The sequence below is a fragment of the Cygnus olor genome, chromosome 5, assembly GCF_009769625.2.
Source record: "Cygnus olor isolate bCygOlo1 chromosome 5, bCygOlo1.pri.v2, whole genome shotgun sequence".
NCBI lineage: Eukaryota > Metazoa > Chordata > Aves > Anseriformes > Anatidae > Cygnus > Cygnus olor.
Window position 1 is genome coordinate 40,336,479 of NC_049173.1, and position 19,667 is coordinate 40,356,145.

At 35.1% G+C, this 19,667-nt stretch overlaps 1 protein-coding gene across 5 annotated transcripts in view; it reads right to left on the bottom strand.

The window, feature by feature from the left end:
- Positions 1 to 330: 330 nt before the first annotated feature.
- The window catches only part of SPRED1 (sprouty related EVH1 domain containing 1), a 57,523-nt gene continuing 38,186 nt past the window's right edge, over positions 331 to 19,667 (bottom strand). For all 5 annotated transcript variants that reach the window (XM_040557847.1, XM_040557846.1, XM_040557850.1 and 2 more), the window contains exons 3-6: positions 16,275 to 16,443; positions 14,954 to 15,003; positions 6,868 to 7,026; positions 331 to 2,100 (exon numbers count right to left, since the gene is read on the bottom strand). In XM_040557847.1, coding sequence (XP_040413781.1) covers positions 1,441 to 2,100; positions 6,868 to 7,026; positions 14,954 to 15,003; positions 16,275 to 16,443 — 1,038 coding nt within the window. In that variant the 3' untranslated portion in view covers positions 331 to 1,440. The remainder of the gene's footprint in view (positions 2,101 to 6,867; positions 7,027 to 14,953; positions 15,004 to 16,274; positions 16,444 to 19,667) is intronic.

The following is a 19,667-nucleotide window of genomic DNA, read 5'->3' on the forward strand; positions in this document are numbered from 1 at the left end:
AATGTTCTTAAAAAAAATCTCTAAGGGTTAATTGGTTAATTCTTATTTGAAAGTTAAACAGTAAATACATTAAACAGTAAATACAAAGCCATAACAAATGTCGTGCACAATATCACATGTGCATACACACACGTGCACGCACACACCCACTCTCTCACCCCCTTCCCACTCCCCAGCCTCCCTCCAAATTCACTCAATTAAGTTCACTCCAATTTTGCCTGGGCTGTGATTTATTTCTCAAGTCTTCTGGTGTCTTTTGTTGTTCAAATAAACGGTAGTTTTGTTCAAGTAAGAAAAAGTTGCCGTTCAAAATAATGAAAACAATTTCAATTTTGTTATTAATCTTGTTTTAATCATAGTACTTGATAAACAGCTGAACAGGATCCTAGTTTAACAGAAGGATAAACAAGAACACTGATGACAACTCGTTACAACTGTCTTAATGTACCTTTTGCTTAATGAACATCTGTATATGTAATAAAAGTATTTTTGGAGGACACCCCAAAAGAAAACAACTTGCTGGTTGAGCAACAGAAACAACTTCCTTTTTGCTATTATGTTGAAATCAAAGTCATTTATATATAAAAATAAATGTTATGTTCTAACAAGAACATTTTAGACAATTACATCTGTGCTTAACAAAAAATATTGGTCACTCAAGACTAGAATAATTAATATTTTAGAGGTTTTTAGATTATCAGAATGTATGGATACAACTCAACACAAACTGTAGCTGAAGGGAAACAGGACTGAAAATATTGATTTGTCCATCTGGAATAAAAATGCAACTAAATTAACTAATTAAATATTTAAAATACTACCATGGAATGTGACAGTAGATATGGTCCATACCTACTAGATCAGAGGGAAGGGAAGTATAACATGTAATAATTCGTACCTTACACATTTAGTTAAATATAAACATTTGTTATTTATACATAAAGTCGCTTCCAAAAAACTATTAATAAGTGATTTAGTTGCACTTAAAATCGGTTTCATTTCTCATTTGCTGAGTATTAACTTTTCTTAATCTTAAATCAACTGTCACTAGTGCACTTTTAGTTAAAATTTCCCCTCAGGTAAGTTTTAATCCTTTTAAAAGAGCCCCCTCACCTAAACCATGAATGTACAAAGTGGCAAAAGTTAATCCCTTTTAGTATAATCATAGTTTATATACTCATTTTATAGCCAATAATAAGAACAGGCTTTCCTTTGCAAAATCTCCTTCACAACTTGCAACAAATGCCACGCGCTTAAAGGAAATAGGCATGGCTAGCACTTGTAAAATGCCAAGGTCTGACAAGTCTCCTTGCTTCTTCCACATCAAGCATCTCTTACATGAAAGAAGATTCCCTTCAGCTTGCCAAAAAGCTTCTACAAATCCAAGTTAGATGCTTCCTGGAAACAAAGATTTTCAGCTCTGTTTGGCACAAGACTGATTCATCCTGCAGCTTTATGCTTCCCTCCACAGCACCCACATACCTCACCGCAGTGATGGCATGCTCTCAAGGGGAGGTAGCAGCACATACACGGAGCAATGAATGACAGCGCTACCAGTGCTAACCAGCGTAAGCAGAACTTGTCATCACTAGTGTCACATGAGCAAGGATCAGAGAAATCTCCTTCAGAGTCTGACATGCAGTGATACAGCATGCTCTCTGCGCAAAGCATGCAACTAACTTGGTAGATACATCTTTTAATAGGATCTGGAGCATCTTGACATTTTCCTCTGCCGTTATCTTCATGATTAAACCTTTCCTGGCAGTATATACAGCGGGAGCGCTCACCATCCTCTTTTCTTCTTTTCGAGTTTTTAAATTTTGATGAGGAAGGCTGAGTTTTAAATACCACAGAACTCTTTGAGTCTTTCAGGGAATTCAGCTTAGTTCCATCCCCACATGGGTATAAATAGTCAGATTTTTTACTGTCTGATTTAGAAAATGGTATATTTGAGTCTGCATCATCCCTCTCCAGGTCGTTTTTCCACATGTCAGGATGCCTGTAGTCTGCATAACGACGTATCAAAATATCACGAGGGTTTATTCTTACGATTTCATCTTCATCCTGAAAGCTAACGTGTCTGATGGACTTTGGTGGGACCTGAAACAGCAAAGACAAGATTAGTTTACTATAGCGAAGTTCTAGATTCATGTCCACCTACGATGTAAAAATTGGAGTGCAGGACTTTTTCCTTGCCTCACGAAGATAAGTTTTTCAGTTTATTTTCTTGCCAGTACAATTTACAGACTTCCCCATGATATTGGCACCATGAGGTTTCATATTCCTTCCTGACTTTTTACTCTGGATATTTTGGCATCCACATAAAATTTGATGCTGTTCTTTTTATTAAGCTCAAAATTTGGGTTTTAACATCTTACAGTAGCAATTAATTCCACAGATCAATGGTGCCTTATGTGGCTTTGCTGGTTTCATGTGTCAGTGACAATCTTTAGGATTAACTCCCTGATACATTCATGTTGAGTTGCTCATGCTATCTAAGGAGAAGCTTTCCTTAGCCTTTATTCCTACTCTGAATTTTCAAACTTCCCCCAGTTTTGCTACTATAGTACTGAATATAGGTTACTATAGCTGTAGTCTAGATTTTGCTATATGAAGAATAATATTCTGTAAGGTTCAGTAGTACGATCAGACAAGTTTCTTGTCCACAACAAGTGGCTTCTAAATGCATCTCACCCTTACATACAAACACATACAATACTTTACTGAGATTGGTTAGTTTAGGACACCAGTGGACAAAGGAGTAAGTACTTTTAAAATTCTCAACTTGTAAGGAACTGACGATAATTTAAGACTTTTTACCTTAATGGACAAGTAACAAGGAATGCGCTAAACATATACAAAGCAAACAACAGAGATAAGAGAGTTCTTGTTTATTCTGTCTCACAATGAAAGGGCAAGGGGGTATGAAAAAGTTTTTGAAGGTGATAAATTTGAAACATCAGAATTGGAATACTGCAGATCTTAGATACAAATGTAAGATAGCAGACTGCCATGGAATGTCACTGAAATCACATTACAAGTAACTTCTAAGAAAATGTGCAAACAACAACAAATAGGATAAAAATTTAGCACATGTATGGAAGGAGCTTCTGAAAACAGCAGATAGTCCAGCAAAACAGCAAAAGTCTCAGTATGTCCCAGTATGCCTGCCTTACAGACAGGCAATTATTTTCCTACACTGTAGGGCTATTATAATCAGAGCCAGAATATAACTGAGCTTTAAGTCTAATTCTGCCTTTTTTTTTTCCTCCTGTCAAGTGCACAGTCTGCAAAACATCTCACGGAAAAGACTGAAAAGCACTCCCTAACCCATTGGCCTGAAAAATTCTCCCAGATTCAGGAATTACTTGGGAACACATCTTTGGCATCCATATCATAGCTTTATTAGTACTGATGAACTTAATGAGAATTAGCATGTCCCTAATCTGCTTCAGTGTGAAACAAAGTGTTACTGAAGATGATGTTTTAAGTTTACACTTCAGTTTCACTTTGCATGTGTCCATGCTCCTACTGCATGGAAGTCTGCATGTCTCAATGTTGCAGTAGACTGCAGAAGAGGACAGAATAGCTTCTTAAAATACTCTTACATAATCAGAAGTTGGCATATCTGTAGCCTGCTCTAACCACCACTTCCCTGCTTGGTAATCCTTGTGTGATATACATCAATTACAGAACTGTGATTAGAGCTGCTTTGCCCTATGAGCTTCAACTGCAGTATGCTAACAAGAACAATTTTTGTCTTGGCTCCAAGCCACTTAGTTGGATTTCCATGAGATCTAGAGGATACGGTGTGAAGAAAGGCCATATCCTATTCAGCTGACATCACTGCTTGTCCTTATTTTCCCAGGCTCTTATGCAAGCTGGACAACCCTTTACTTATAAAAGCAGACTGCTTCCAAACTCTACTTTGTTTTCAAAAATGAGAAAGAGTTACTGATGCTAAAACAATAGGCTATCTATGAATAATTGCCTTTTTTGAACCATGAACAGCAAAAATTTAAGGGGAAAAAAGTATCAAAAACATCGCTGCATATGTTACAAGCACAAAGGATCCTTACCCCACTACTCAAACAGAGCACTAAGCATGCATGCAAGATAGTAAATGAATTGTTTAAATGAAAAAATAAATAAAAAAAGAAATCCACCCTAGACCTCCCATTTCCCAGACATTAAATAGCCGTTAAAGATCACTACAAATACCAACAACTCTAAAATCTGATCTCTCCTCAATCTTTGTTTGAGCATAACACATAACCAGAACTTATTTCTTTTAAATCTCCAGCCAAACACCTACTAAAATGCTTAAGGTTTGACATATTACAACTGTATGTAGGCAACTGATAACTAGAAATCATTAATTAAGAAAGGAAGTGATAAATGCTAGAAAACTTGTGATAAATGCAGGAAAAATTTTGGAAGAGCTTTATTTATAAAATACTTACATATTGGGTATTTACTGGGATCTATCTGAAAGCATAAGATACATAAACTTACAAACTATATGAAGCCCAGATTTCTTTTGGCACAACTACCAGCAAAATTCAATGAAAATAACAAACCTAGTCCTCTAGATGTTCACAATAATATCTCAGTACAGGTGCAAACTGTGTAACAGCTGAAGCAGGAAGTGAGGAAGAATATTACAGCCAAATTCCACAGAGAAGCTCATTATGAACATAATTAGACAACTGGAAATCAGGGAGAAAATTGTTGTTGACATGGCTGAACTTACTAGTACTACACCCTACTTGAAAGGTTTCACCTTTACACAAGGCACGGACACTTTCTCAGCACTGCAGCCTTCACTGAGTTCCCTCAAACAAATGGATGCACCTGACTGCTCTAGTTGAAACTCTACGATACAAGGACAACAGCAGCTGAATATAACATAGCAAAGCACAAAAATTAACCGAAACACACACCCAAAGATGAGGAGCTGAAGGACTTAAGTATTGTTTTTTTTTTTTTTTAAATAACATCACTACAAGAAGGACATTGAAGTACTGGAGCGTGTCCAAAGAAGGGCAGTGAAGCTGGTGAAAGGTCTAGGGAACAAGTTTTATGAGGAAGCAGCTGAGGAAGCTGGGGTTGTTCAGCTTGGAGAAGAGAAGGCTCAAGGGAGACCTTATTGTACTTTACAATTACCTTAAAGGCAGTTGTGACGAGGTGGGGAAAGCAGGCTCTTCTCCCAAGCACCAAGTGATAAGATGAGGGGAAATGGCCTCAGGTTGTGCCAGGGGAGGTTTAGGTTGGATTAACGGTCATTAATCACTTCTTTAGTTTCAGCATGTACTATTTGACTTACAAGCACAGTAAGTGTTCAGATCTATTTACAGCTAATTGAAACAAATATTGGTATTTACCTCAAAATCTGCTGTGCCACATGGTCACATGCACGGAGCTCAGCAGAGAGCGCAGTGTGTGCATGTACAGACTGTGAGGTTCTGTTGACTTGCCTATGTTCTAATGTGCACTACAGGGCTATGCAAAAAGCATGGTATGTTTTATATCACAGCTTAAATTATTTCCTCACTAGCTTATTCTATATGTGCTCTTAGAACATACATGCTGTTTAAGCTAATGCACTTTTCTTTACAATGCAATGAAGACTAACAGCATATACATCACTAGTTAGCGCAGCCAATATGTATTAGTTATGATAACCTCATCATCCATCTTGCTCAAAGAAATTCTTAAATTCTCTTTACAAGTAAACGGGAAGAGGGAGGAATACTTATCTTGACAAACAGAACAAGCAGACATATGAAGTGACATACAAGAAGATAATTGGCACAGATCAACAATAAAAATTCGTAATTTTAAACTTTCATTAGTTCTCCAGATTAGACAGTTTCTTCTGCATAATAAGGCAGTTAGAAAGCAGCTGATACAAGACTTTATTCCAATCCTATCTTTCTTTGCAAGAATGACCCAGCACACAAAAAAGTGTTTTTGTGCAGAAATATTTTCTGATGAAGTGCTCACAACTACTTGAACTTTCATTCTGCTTTGACATGTGATATTAAGCTTCTTCTAAAAGCTTCCCAATCTGTTTGCTTCTAAGCATTAGACCCTCAAATTACTTGTTATCTCTCTCACTAGTAAGTCTACCTCTACACTCTACCAAAATGATCAGTTCTGTGAGAAGAAAGCAAAAGGTATATCATTAAAGAAAAAGCTGCAACATTGACTTTCCGATCTCATGTCATATAAACATGACATCTTTTCAAAAATGTCAGTACATCAGCCTTCTTCAAGTTAGTGGTCTTTCCTCTTTTAAGAACGTCTGCTAACTGCTTAATACCTTTCATGCATAACCAATCTACACTTTTTCTTTCTGTACCAATGCTGAATATTTTAGTTTAATAGGCAGTTAGAGAGCATAAACAAAGTTTCACTAAAAATATGCAGCAGAAGCGCCCCACTGTGTAATGCACCCTAAATACCTACTTTCAAGATACTTTAAAATATTTCTAACCAAAACACTATCATTAGTATAGACATAACTGAAATTGAGTCCATGGCCAGTTTACATTTTCTAAACAAATTTAAATAACTGTTCAAAGCTGCAAATACAGAAGTCTGTAATACAGAAATTTGACTTTGAATAAAGTGGAGGACTTTTTCATGTAGTCTGCCACAGGTAAATACCTTCACAAAGCATTACCTCTGCCATAATAATGCTGTCAAGTTTCAGCTGCAAAGCTTATATTGATCACTTCAAGAAGTCCAGACTATAATACTACAAACAGGGATTTAGAATGAGAATGCTTTCTTGTCAGAAACTGCATCCTCTGCCAGTAGTACAGCAAGCAAAGTAAGAATTGCTTCTGTTGATGGTCTTACCTGGTTAGGCTGGTTAGGAAAACAGGCTCTCCTGGTGTTGAAATCCTCAAAAGCTGAAGGCCTTAAATTTGAACTGTTGTAAGGTTCACTGGTTACTACAGTTTCGTGTTGGAAAAGGTGATCTTTTATTAATGAACCTGATGTGTTTTCTTGAGTACTCTAGAATACAAAAGAACACTCCTGAAATGATTTAGCATTTACACAAAAACTGTACCAAACCCACCAAGTTCATGTATAAAAGCATTAACATTCTACACAGTTTGTTAGAAGCATTTAACAGTTTTTTAATACATTTTTAAGTACATATAAATGCGCAAGTACTTTCTTAACAATGAGTCAGCCTTGGAAGCTGGGAGTTGACTCTCTGCAGAGCATACACAGCTTGGGGGTTAAAGACACAGGCCTTTAACTCGCTTGCCAAATCAGACATGAGAAACGTCTTTAAGGTAGGAGGGGTTAAGCCCAGGCCCTGAGACGATGCTTTCTCTAGCTACCCACCAGGCTGACAGTATTTACAAATACAGAACTGGAGGAAAACAATTCTGAGACTAATAAGGCTAAAGCTAGTCAGACCTTTTAATAAATTAAAAAGCAATACTGCTTAACAGATCAGCTGGAAAGGAACAGAAAGTCAATTTTAGCATATACTGGCTCAATTAAAATATCTAATTACAGCAAGTGTGTATTAAACAACTAATGGCTGTCTTTTTGAAATTAAGGTTATATCAGGCAGTTTGATACAAACATGAGACCATGTGGCAGTGTATAATGAGATGTCTATAGGACGTATGCCACTCAGAATGAGGAAGAGGAAGTATGTTTGGGTGGAACATGGGCTTGTAAGATGATCCAATTTTCTGAAAAGAACAGAAAAACAAACACTTCATTCTTTAAGCTAACTGACTGGGATATACTTAGGATACAGTGGAACATGTTGATATAAACCCCATTAGGTTGCCAAAAATGTTTTGTTGTACAATGTTGTTTGCATTGAAAGACACTGTAAAGTTAACTGGCTGTCATCATCTGATAGCATTGAGAAAACTCTGGCATCATCCCACTTCCAGCAATAAGAGTGTTTCAGTTTTAGTATAAGGATTTCTTAATAAGGATTTGTACACATCAAGAAAACATGAATTGTGCAAACAACAGAAAAATACTGCAGAAAACTACTGAGGAAGAGGCAAACCTGAAATTTTGGCAGGTTAAATACTAATACTGAATTTTTAGTCTTTGTTTATCAAAATCTTTAAGGAACTTATTCTGAGATCGCATTAGCACCTGATATATATAAAAGCCCTATGCATCAAATAATACATCTGGATTAAGTTGAAGCAGCTGCTCTGCTGCTAACACTTAGAAGAAAATCATCTCATCACTAAGAATTTATATAATGTTCAGAAGCACTGAGCGGAAAAAAATAAAATTGAGTACTTAATTAATGATCAGCTTTAATTAATACCAGTGAACATCTAGCCCATGAAAGGAAAGACAGTAGTTCAATGAGGTCAAAGTTCAGCAGAAAAATGAAGACTGAAAACTCCAAAAAGAAGCACTTTTTGCAGGTCCTTGAGCATGACAACACTACTAAGCAATCAACCCTGTATTTTCTGGTCAAATACTGCTGAGAAAGGAGTACAAAACAATGTTAAAATGACTGGCAAGAGTTAGATTTCAAGGAAGTATGCTTATTTTAAGAGCAAAAAAGCATCAAATATTAGTGCAATATCAAACATCTTGCCAGCAGGATGTACTCCTGCAGGTACATTGCCCAACGACATAAAAAGCTTCCAAAACATTGTTTCGAACCACAGGAGACCTGCATTCACAATGAAGAAGAAATGCCTACAACTATTTTTGGTTTGAGCAATGTTATTAAATGCTTACAAGCAGAAACTATTTAAGCTAGAAACACACTTTACAGCTAGAAGGCATTTTACAGAAACCACAGTAAAAAGCACTACCTAACCTACAAGTTGAGTTCCCTTAGAGCTATTATCAGTTTGAGTGGTCTAGCGTGAAGGATGAAGGAGGTGCAAAAACTGCTACTCCTTCCTTCCCAGGGAAAAAACAGATACTCGCCCACATGCCAATCATTATCCCTGGGTGAGCTGTGCAATGAACAATTCAATTCATTGTTCAAAAAGAACAATACTCAGCTTACCAACCTGGACACTGCAGGTAAGTGGATATGGCCTAACTTCCGATCTTTAACAAAAATGAAAAGTGAGTAGGTTATTGACCATCTTTAGCCTATAAATATTCATTATGCAGAACTACAGAAATGCTAGATGAATATCCCGAACTCTGTGTTTTTAATCAAAGTGATAGTTTAGACACAGCTAAAGCACATTTACTAGTATCAAAAAGGCTTTCTTTGGACAGACACTTTCTGCTCCAATATGATGTTTTATGACCAGGTTATAAACACCTGAAAACCTGTATTTATAATGGAAATATTGATGACCTGACAGAAGAGGCCCTAGAAACAAAAATGCTATTGTATTGGAAATGCATTCAAGTGAAAAGCAAATGTGAAGTTTTTCACAAGAACTAAACTTGGTATATTAAATATACAGAGTATTACACACAAACACAGATGCACGCATTCCCTTTTTCTACTGTCCAAAGCAATTACACCGCCCACATTCAATATCCTTTAACCACAGCCTGCAAAGTACAGTACTGGCATAGGTTATTCAGTATCATCTGTAAAGTAACCTACGCCAGTTTTTAATGCACAACGGAAATCTGGTTTGCTCCCAGCTGCTGGTATAATAATTACTGTCCTATGGTTGCTAAGAGATACTCTGAATTTTTTTCCAAGACTACTAAAACATTTCTGTGCACACAGGCAAAAGGATGCTGGGTAAAGCAATAAAATGACTCCAGCTGTAGCTCTCCAGCAGAATTCAAAGCCAGATGACAGCTGTAGAGAAAATGAAAACCAGACTGAGCTTCTCTTCTTCTTCAAGTTCTCTCTCCTTACTTCTCCCAGTTTGCCAGAGTTAAGTCTGGGAGAGAATTCAACATTGTTCTGCAAACATTGTTAAAAATGTTCTGCTCTAAGTAAGTTTAATGATTACACAGAAGGATGTATGAGAGACCACATTTCCGCTGCATCCCAGCTCTTGTTTTTACTTCCCATGAGGCTTGAAAATCTGCTGTTTGATGCTAACCAACACAAGAAGAGTTTACATTTTTGTCTGTAACTTTTAATTGTGAATAAATGATACAGGTTTCAAAGACATTTGAATAATGTCTTTCTGCTTTAGCTACTTCTAAGATGGAGCAATTACTTCCATAGTTGGCAAAGAAATTCTATTACAAGCAGGTATGTATTTCTGACACGGACTGAGATATTACATAGATTAATCTGAATGTTTTATGCAGTTTAAAGTTAAAAAAAATAAAAATATGGCATTTGACATATTTCTTCCAAGGCTCTCCTACCTGAACATATAAAGCATACTATTAGTGATTCCAAGGAAGAAGCTAATAAATTAAGACACAAAGTGTAACTCTGAGGAAATAACAGAGGGATGGAGATGTAAACAGGCTGTTATAGATACTGGCAAGAAAAAAAAGAAATACCTCTTTTTTGAATACTACACCACAAAGAGGTCTAATAAACCTAAATAATTTTAGCTCCTATATTATTAGGTATTTAGCTCCTATATTAAGTTGATAATAAGTTAATATTACTTTTACTTCCAGGAATTACACCTAGTAAAATAATGTACACTGAATATTGCTAATCTTTAGTGCTCAATCATGTAGTATGTTTTTCTCCATACAAACAATAATGTCAAGTGTAAGTTATTTCAGATTTCCTTACAAATTATAATGTCAAATTATATTTGTAAAATAAAACTTGTTCAAACCTTTGCTTACAGACAGAATAAATCAAATGCTCACTAAAATAAGTTTATTTGCAAAGAGGCACACGAACCATTTAGGTCTTTCTCGCCTGCACCCAAACCACTGAAGTTGTGTTTAATTTACAGGACTTTTCCCATTTGTATTGACAAAAACATCAGTGTACCTATTTCTGAAAGCCAATCTTTTTCTTTTTTTTTTTTTTTTAAATAACCCACAAACTTATAACTGACAAGACTCAACTGCTGTATTTATCAGTTCTCAAAAGTAAGACTTCTGCATTCTAGTTTCCAAAACCTACATAAAAATATTTTTAAATACACGAACTCTAGATTTCATTTAGTTAGATTTACTTCTAAGAAAAAAACACCAATCCTGATTTTTTTTTTTGATAAGCTAGATCAGATTTAGAGTGAGAAGTTTGTATTTGGTAGAGGACAAGAATCTGAGCCAATCTCTAAGCAAACAAGCAAACTGACTTAAACAAGCTGCTTGTCTACTGCATTCGAAATAGCTAGTTTTATACCAAAAAAATCCAAGCCTCCTACCAAAACAAATTCCCAGTGTATGTTTCCATATAAATACATATACATTTGCAGTATTTATTTACAAACACTGCAGGAAGTCAGACAGCTCTGCATTAGCTTACTTGTATGTTTCTATTTCAAATTAATCTAGTAGAACTATGAATGAGACTTATTTAATGATATGAACAATTCTTACATAGTATGTTCATTAAATAACTAAAAGTAATTTTCATCATTTAAGCAATCTTTAAAAGCAAGCATGAACACCTTAAATGATTTTTTTTTTTAATACTAAGCTTTTAACATTATTTGTTAATATATCTATGAAGCTACAATGAAACTATGTCTTCTTAAAAGACAGATTTGATCTTCATTAAAAAGGATGCTTTCTCTGTGAGACTGTATTTCAAGTACATGAAGTCTAGTAAGCCGAGGTCCAACAGCATGAGCAAAACACTAGCCTAGAAAGCGCAAGACAGGAGTTCAATCTTTTGATATACATTTAAGAGTTGCACATACAAGTTTTGATCAACCCTTATTTCTACCTGCTATATCTACAAGATGTGATAATACCTACTACAGGTAGGTATTGAGGTAACAGCAATTTGCCTGACTAGATCAGAAAACTATGCGTTTTGATCTTTTTTGGATCATTTCCTTTCCTTTCTGTAGCACAGGTTATAACTGGCCAGTAAAATAATTAATGAAGTCTGTTTTGCTTTATTCATCACTAATCGTTTTGATTTTTAAAAAACAAAACCAACAAAAAAAAAACAAAAAACACAAACCACTGCTAATGAAATTTATGTACAGAGTTAATACTATATCCATATTTCAAATGTATGCGCTAAATATAGGATTCCTAGAACAGCATAGGCAAAACACCTTGACAGCAGATGATCTAACTGATTAAGGACCAATTAAAAATAAAGTTTTCATACATATCTCAATGACATACTGGGGACTTTATTTACCACGCTAACTAATGATGTACAAATGAAACTGAAGAATACCAATAGATACGACAGTTACTACAGGGAGTAAACTGAAATAAATCCATAAACCAAGATGCTATGAAAAGTAAGCATGAAATAACCCTTTTCTCTTTCTGAGAAAAATATATTCTGATGTTTTAAAAACGTTAAGTAGTCATAAGCTCCACTGTTTGATCTTTCGTACTTCATTCCTCAGAGGTAACAAATGGCAGTTATGGAATATTGTACTGATGAAACATTAGTGTACATGAGGGCAGCTGGGATGCTTACATGCAGGTGTAAACCTCTAACCTTCTGCCCACACTCTAAAACGTCCTTCCATAAATATACTTCAAAACTTTTAGTAGGACTTTTAATCAAAACTACTATTAGATACTTGGGAGAACAGCTTATGGAATAAAAGGGAAAAAAAGAAATCATTATGCCTTTAAACTATTTGTGTGTGTATATACATATGTATATATGTGGGGATGGACCAAGTCAGGCTCCCCAATACATAAGTTAAACCAAATGGTCTTACCAGTCTTTCAAGTAAACAAATTTATATAGACACACACACACACACATATATATACACACACAAATTTATACACATGCACACATACACACATATAGTGGAGTAAGTTCCACTTGCAAGAGAATCATTCTTGGAAGAAGAAGGTAATTAATCACTGAGCAGAATATGTCCACTATTTAGTATTTCCCAGGATTTTGTTCTTGATGACTAGACCTGTATTTTGTAACTAAAATTCTATGCTGACATTCATAACTCCGTAATTATGGATTAGTTATCGATACATAAACTTTATTTAGATGAAGCATAGCTAGACCAGGGATGATTCAGCCTCCCTTGTACTTCTCCCCTTTCTCTCCCCCTTCCCTTCTGGTACTGTAGTAGGAAAGCAATTCTAGTATTGTTTGTTTCACTTTGGTATGCAGAGATATGGTTAAAGAAATTGGCTAGCTTTCTTGCCTCTAGAAAACAGGTAATTCTTATCTACCCAGAGCATGAATCCACAATTAGGCAACACATGTTGTGGTAAAGTCTTGAAATATGTTTTCCTGTATAGAATGTGACAGAGATAGTTTTACCAGCACTTTGCACCAAACTGGACTGTAAGCATAAGTACATATAATAGATGTTGTAAATTAACTTTTTTCCACTTTTCTGAAACCAAACTTTGTAAACATATGAAATCACAGATATTTGCTTCAATTTTGGCATCCTTATATAGAAACATTGTAACTAGGCAGCATAATCAAGAGGTAATTAGTTGCCTCTAATCTCATTAGGCCTGTAGAAATTGCTCAATGATTAATCTTGGCAATAAAGCATGTTTAAACAAGTCTTTTAAAGCTTATTAAGGATAGCATTAACTTTGGCCCACATTCCTCCACCCTGTCAAGAACTCATTCTTACTGTAAATCCAAAATATCCAATTTTAAAGCAATTTTAAATGCCGTAAGATAAAGCACTGCAAATAAAGAGGAACAACAGGTGGTTGAGTGGCCAACTCTTACACAAAGAAATTTCTTCCACCATAAAACAGAAGGAAATCAGGAGACACTTCTGCATTGCTACTGCATTGCAGCATCCTTTCAAAATACTCCACTGCCTCGTGTAACAATTTGATTCTTCAAAATAGGCTGCTAATTTTCTTGATTTTGTGTTGCAGAGGTTCTACACTGCATCTATCCATACTGATAAAGAATTTAATATTACATAAATGACAAAACTCCTTTCCTGAAGAAACCTCTTGGGAATATTATCAGTTTTCTGAAAATTCACTAAGACCCCTGAGCCCACTTGTTTCTCCATCAGCTTCACATTAATTTAAGTATCTTCAGTCTAAGAAGTCAATGTTTGTGTAAATAAAGAAAAGGCTTTCTCTGAAACTATGAACAGGGAAGACAAGATTACAGGCACACACAAACAAGTAGCTTTTACTCAGTTGCGTTACAGCTATTTACTGTATATATATATGTCTACAATATTTGTTTATATTACTAGCTTTTTAGTTACACAGATTCTTGCACGTTACCAGGCAGTGCTCCAGTATTTGATATGGTATTTGTGTAAAGTATCGTAACTCTAAAGCATAATAGGTGGTAAGTTATCAACTCTCCTGCTATTATAACCTCTAGAAATCAAATAGTGCAAATAAGGATCTGTAAAAAATCTGAATCTCAGCAAGTGACTACTTTATCTTCAGTGATTTTTTTTTTTTAAATTATCTGAACTTCTGCCCTTGTTTAGACTAGATTCCTCTACCATTATCTCAGCATCTTTTCAACCCCAATCATTCAGTGTTGGAAGTGTATATCGCTGCAGAGTGTAACCTAGGAAAACAAACAGGATGTGCCTGTAAAAGAAAAAGAAGATACTGATCCCTCAAGCTAGTGTGAATAAAAACGATTTTCTCTTTACTCCAAAGATGACATAACCTAGAAGATGCATTTTAAACTGAAACTCACGATCGTTAATCATTCTATTGATTAAATATTGACTTCTTAGTTTAGGACAGATAATAACACGAATCTTCTAGATCACTGTTCTGGAACTTATTTCATTAAATTTAGTTTTGCTGTTGCTCTTATTTGCTTATTCACACTAATTAAACAAATCATTCAAACATTTTATTCAAAAAATAACTGCATAATTAATATAAAAACTAAAATACTCACTTGAAAGCAGTCTTCTGCCACTTCACCATCATTTTGGGAAGGTGGATAGCCTACAAAAAAGGTTAAAAATAAAATGGAAAAAGTTATTATTTTATTTACTGTATACTGCTTTCAGAATTGACACCATTCTTCAATATCTAACTATGATAAATAGGCTTGTTTACTTTTTTAACCAGAAGATCATCCTATTTCAAGTTGATTTTACTAAGTATTATTAATTACTATTTTCTGTGATTTTATTACTAAATATTCCTAGCCACACTCCTATCTTCTTCACACCATTCTTACGAAGGATTTTCAAAGAGTCATTGTAAGTCTGAAGGAAGGGAATATATCCTTGTTAATGCAGCATATGAAAATTAAAGGCAGATATATTTGGTTAGCATGAATACATGTCGTGCTATGTTCTTTTGCTATAAATCAGCAGAAATAGCAACTGTGAGACCCTAAGACAGAAAAGGAGTCAGTGTCTCGTTATTTCTCTTGCAGGGATCAGCACAATTCAAAGTCATTCTAATATGACAAAAAGCATTTTCCTTCAAAAACACATTTCACCCTTTGCTAATATGGTAACATACATTAAAGCCCCCCTAAATTCACAGCACAATTTTTTTTTTTTTTTTTACACAAGCCTGAAAGATATGCTTTGTCCACTCAGTGGATACCTGTTCTCTGCCATTCCTCTCTCCCCCCACCTAACACTATATATATCGTATTTTCAAAATATATTTTTCATATATCTCAAAATCGAGGCATTAAAAGCTTCAATTTGTTCACTAGCTTCCATGAGGTCAGTGAAGCTCTAGAGCCAATTAGGCATATCATTATTAGAGAAAATTTTTCTACGGTCCCATCTAAATCTGTTCTCAGAGCTACTGTGTCAACTGTTAGTACACCAATTCAACTATGAACTGAAATTATCAGTAGATAAAAAGAGATTTCAAAAGGTCTCAAGTCATTCGATTTTATAGTTTAAGAACACTGAAGCTGTAACAAGCTTCTGAGAAGACGCAAGTAAGACACTAACACTCCAGCTTCCTCCATTTCATCACCTCTAAAAAAAAATAAGGCAATCCTTTTTTATGTAGAGATGTTTTGGGAATTACCTCAGTATTTCTTGTGAAACGATTTAAGATGCTTGGATGAATGGTACTTTCAAAATGCCAGAAATACTATTTAAAAACTGTTACAATCTCAATATGTTATTGATCAATCCACATCTTTAAATACTGTTGGCACTGAATCAAAGGACTTTGCATAGTATCATCTCCATTATTTAACACAAGAAAAACCATCAATGCTCCTTCATCTGAATACATGCCTTGAGAAATATCCTCTACTGCTCTCCGAATACCTCTATCAAATGCTCTTGCATCAGCAGGACTCTGAAATGTGAGGCCAAACTTTTTGTCATCAATCTTCCAGTGGTAAAAAGTTGGAGTAACTTTGTTGTAAACGAGGTCCTTCTTCAACGTGCATTCCAAGACCACCTTCCAGAAATAAGACAGAAGGAAAAGGTATCACTGACTAATACAGCAAATTTGAGAACAAAATGTAGCCTTCATGAATTACCTGAAAACATGCATCAAAAGAGCAGATAAAAGCCTCTGTTTAAATTTCTTCCTATTACAAGGATGTAATTTTAACTTAGTTGCCATTATGGCCAAATTATGCACTAACAGCTACTGATAGGGCAGTATGGATTAGGGACACTGTGTACTGAGCAAATCTTCCCAGCCTCTGAGGCTTCTCATACCTGCAACAAGCACTTGTGTCAGTACACGCTTACTAGAAGCTCAGCAAACGAAATAAACCTCACCTTGAAAAAAACATTAGTGTGCTAATATCTAGTACTACTGGTAGTTTTATGTGTATACTTATTCTACGCATTTTTTGAGCGCTGAACTAACTTTATGCTGGTTTCAAGGCAGTTTTCTTAAAGAAAGGCAGAAAGAAAATACAGGAGAATCGTTTTAAAACTGAAATTAATCAAACTACAAGCTTCTTGTCCGTATTACTGTCTGTACTTAAATAAATGTGTTTATGGTTCATTTTCAACTATAAGGGAAATAGTTATTAATAACAACACACAGAATTATTTGGCTACAAAACCATTACAGGTATACATACACAATGTTATCAGGCTAAGTCACAGGCTTCATATCTTTTCCCTACTAAGTTAGCTGAGTTTTTACATATATTTGCATATTCAATTTACTTCAAAAATTATTAAATGTAATATTGATGCATTGAATGTTTCTTGATACATAATCTGAGATAAACAAGAAAGTCTGAAGGGACGTGCATTGATCTGTTCCTGTATCACCAGGTGTAGTTAAATGCACTGCAAGATAACCTGTATCTCTACATTCTATTAGGTTCTGAAAACCTACACTCAGAGTGGAGCAAGGAATTTTAACATTTTATCATTTCTACATTAAAAATTAATATTCTGAAAATACAGTTAATTTTGCTATGTGTGCAGCTTTCTTTTGGACAGAAAAATGCAAGATTTCTTACGACGTGGGAAAATTAAATTAATTAAAAACATAATAGAAAAATCTCTAAGTTAAAAAAAAAAAATCTGTCTGTACTTATTCTTACATATCCTTTGCATTCTTCCTCTCCTTTCCTTGTCTATTTATTACATAGGCAAGTATTTTTTTTTCCTCCTGCTCTTCATTAGTTATTCCCCCTAAACTGCAGCCCACTGCTAATCATCTCCTCTCAAGTTTTACTGCCTCTTAACCCTGTCTCTAGAAGGATGGCATTCTTTCCACACATACAAACGCTTTCAGCATTAAAGTCTTTTTTTCTCAACTCTGAGTACTATACATATATATATATTTACTGCCTAAAAATTCCCTACAAGGTACTGCAGCAACAAAAATCATTCTGCAGTTCTACGGTGTACTAACTGATCATTCTTTGTTATTTTTTGATGATTTTAATCTTGCCTCCTCCAAAAAGAAAAGCAGTTCAAAATGAAGACTTCTCACACCATCACATTTTCTTGATCTGTGATCACTTTGGGGAGATCTCTGCTATATTAGACACCAACTATTTTCACACTGTATTTTGCAGGCAGTTTCATCCAAAAATCAGTAAACAGTACTATAAGGCTGATTTTTTAGTATCTCAGTGAACACCTGCTCCTGCAGGAGTTAATACAGATTTCTTTACACTGAAAATACTTATCTGGAAGATAAATATTTTTACAAGATACTAGCACTGAAGATAAACTAATGAAGTAGAACTTTAGAGGGTATGATTTGCAAACCAAACCAAACAATCCCCGCCACCCCCCAAACAAAAACTCAACCTACACAACATTGTAGGAAACAATCATTAACAAAACAAGCAAGCATCCTATACACCAGCATAATTATTTTCAGCCTGATTTAATGAAACAATGAATTTGACAGGACAGGACAACACTGATTTTACAGCACTAGAGATGTATGAAAACATACCAGTTAATACAGTAGACGTATGTTGAAAGGGGAAAAAACACTTGCATCAAAAGTTGCAATTTTCTGAGTTCTCGAATATCCCAAACACCACTTATTTTTTACTACACTTTTTTTATTTATGGTTGTGATCTCTCCAGACTGTACGTGCAGAGAGTATCATACAGACAGTATCATGATTTCCCGCGTGGCTACTAAAATCTGTTTTCCTAAACCTTTTTAAGTAGACCACCCCTAAGATTTTCAGTGATAGCCACAAGGAAGATCTATGAAATTGTGAAGTAAATGAATATGACTAAAAATAATTGCATTTCTTAATAAACAAGGGCTACTGTTCTGACAGTTCTCTTCACTTGGAGAGTTAATATAAAGACTTCCATGCCAGTATGAAGCAGGCATCTCAGCATTCATTGGGAGATGTAGAATTCTCAAACTCATTATTGCAAACTCCAGAAGCACACAACTGCAAAAAAAAAAAACCCACTCAATTCCCAGAGCATATGTAGTACTGTGTACCTATTTACTACTATTTAATATGAAAATCCTTTGCCAATATAGCATCCAGATCTCATTAAGTGCAACACTAATGAGTTCATAATTATTCAAACACACTTGCCTGCTTCTTTCCTCACCTCTACAAGCCACATTCTTCAAAGGTATTAAATCTACTTGACTTGTATAGACAAATTTCTCAAAAATCAGAAATCTTACAATTCCAAGACAAGTGTTTTCAAACAAATTTGAGATGAATATTCAAGATATTGGCATCGTTATCTTGTTTTGGAAACAAATATGAGAAAAACTTATATTTGATTGAAATTTCTATTCTGGTAACAGACCCTATAACTGAGCATCTCTATAAACTGGAGCCAGTTACTATTTTACTGGTTTCTAGTGTTCTACACAGCTTACAACATTACATCCAGATAGTTTCACAGTTTCTCATTTACAGACCAAACCTAGAAACACATAAGCATATCGTTTTTGATCATATTTTTGAATACTTTTACTGCTTCATAGAATCAAAGACTTTTCTCCTGTCTTGGGACCAAGCAGCATGACCTGACCATATTACTGTTACAAAGCATATGCCCTCAGTGCCACCATGACCCCATGACAATTATTTTTCTATGCATGCTTTTTTCCCCCAATTCAGAAAGATGTGAGGACTGTACTACAGCTATCAATCTTTTACTTTTTTTTAATTGGTGTTGAAGTTTGAAATGAAGTAATTCAACAAGCAG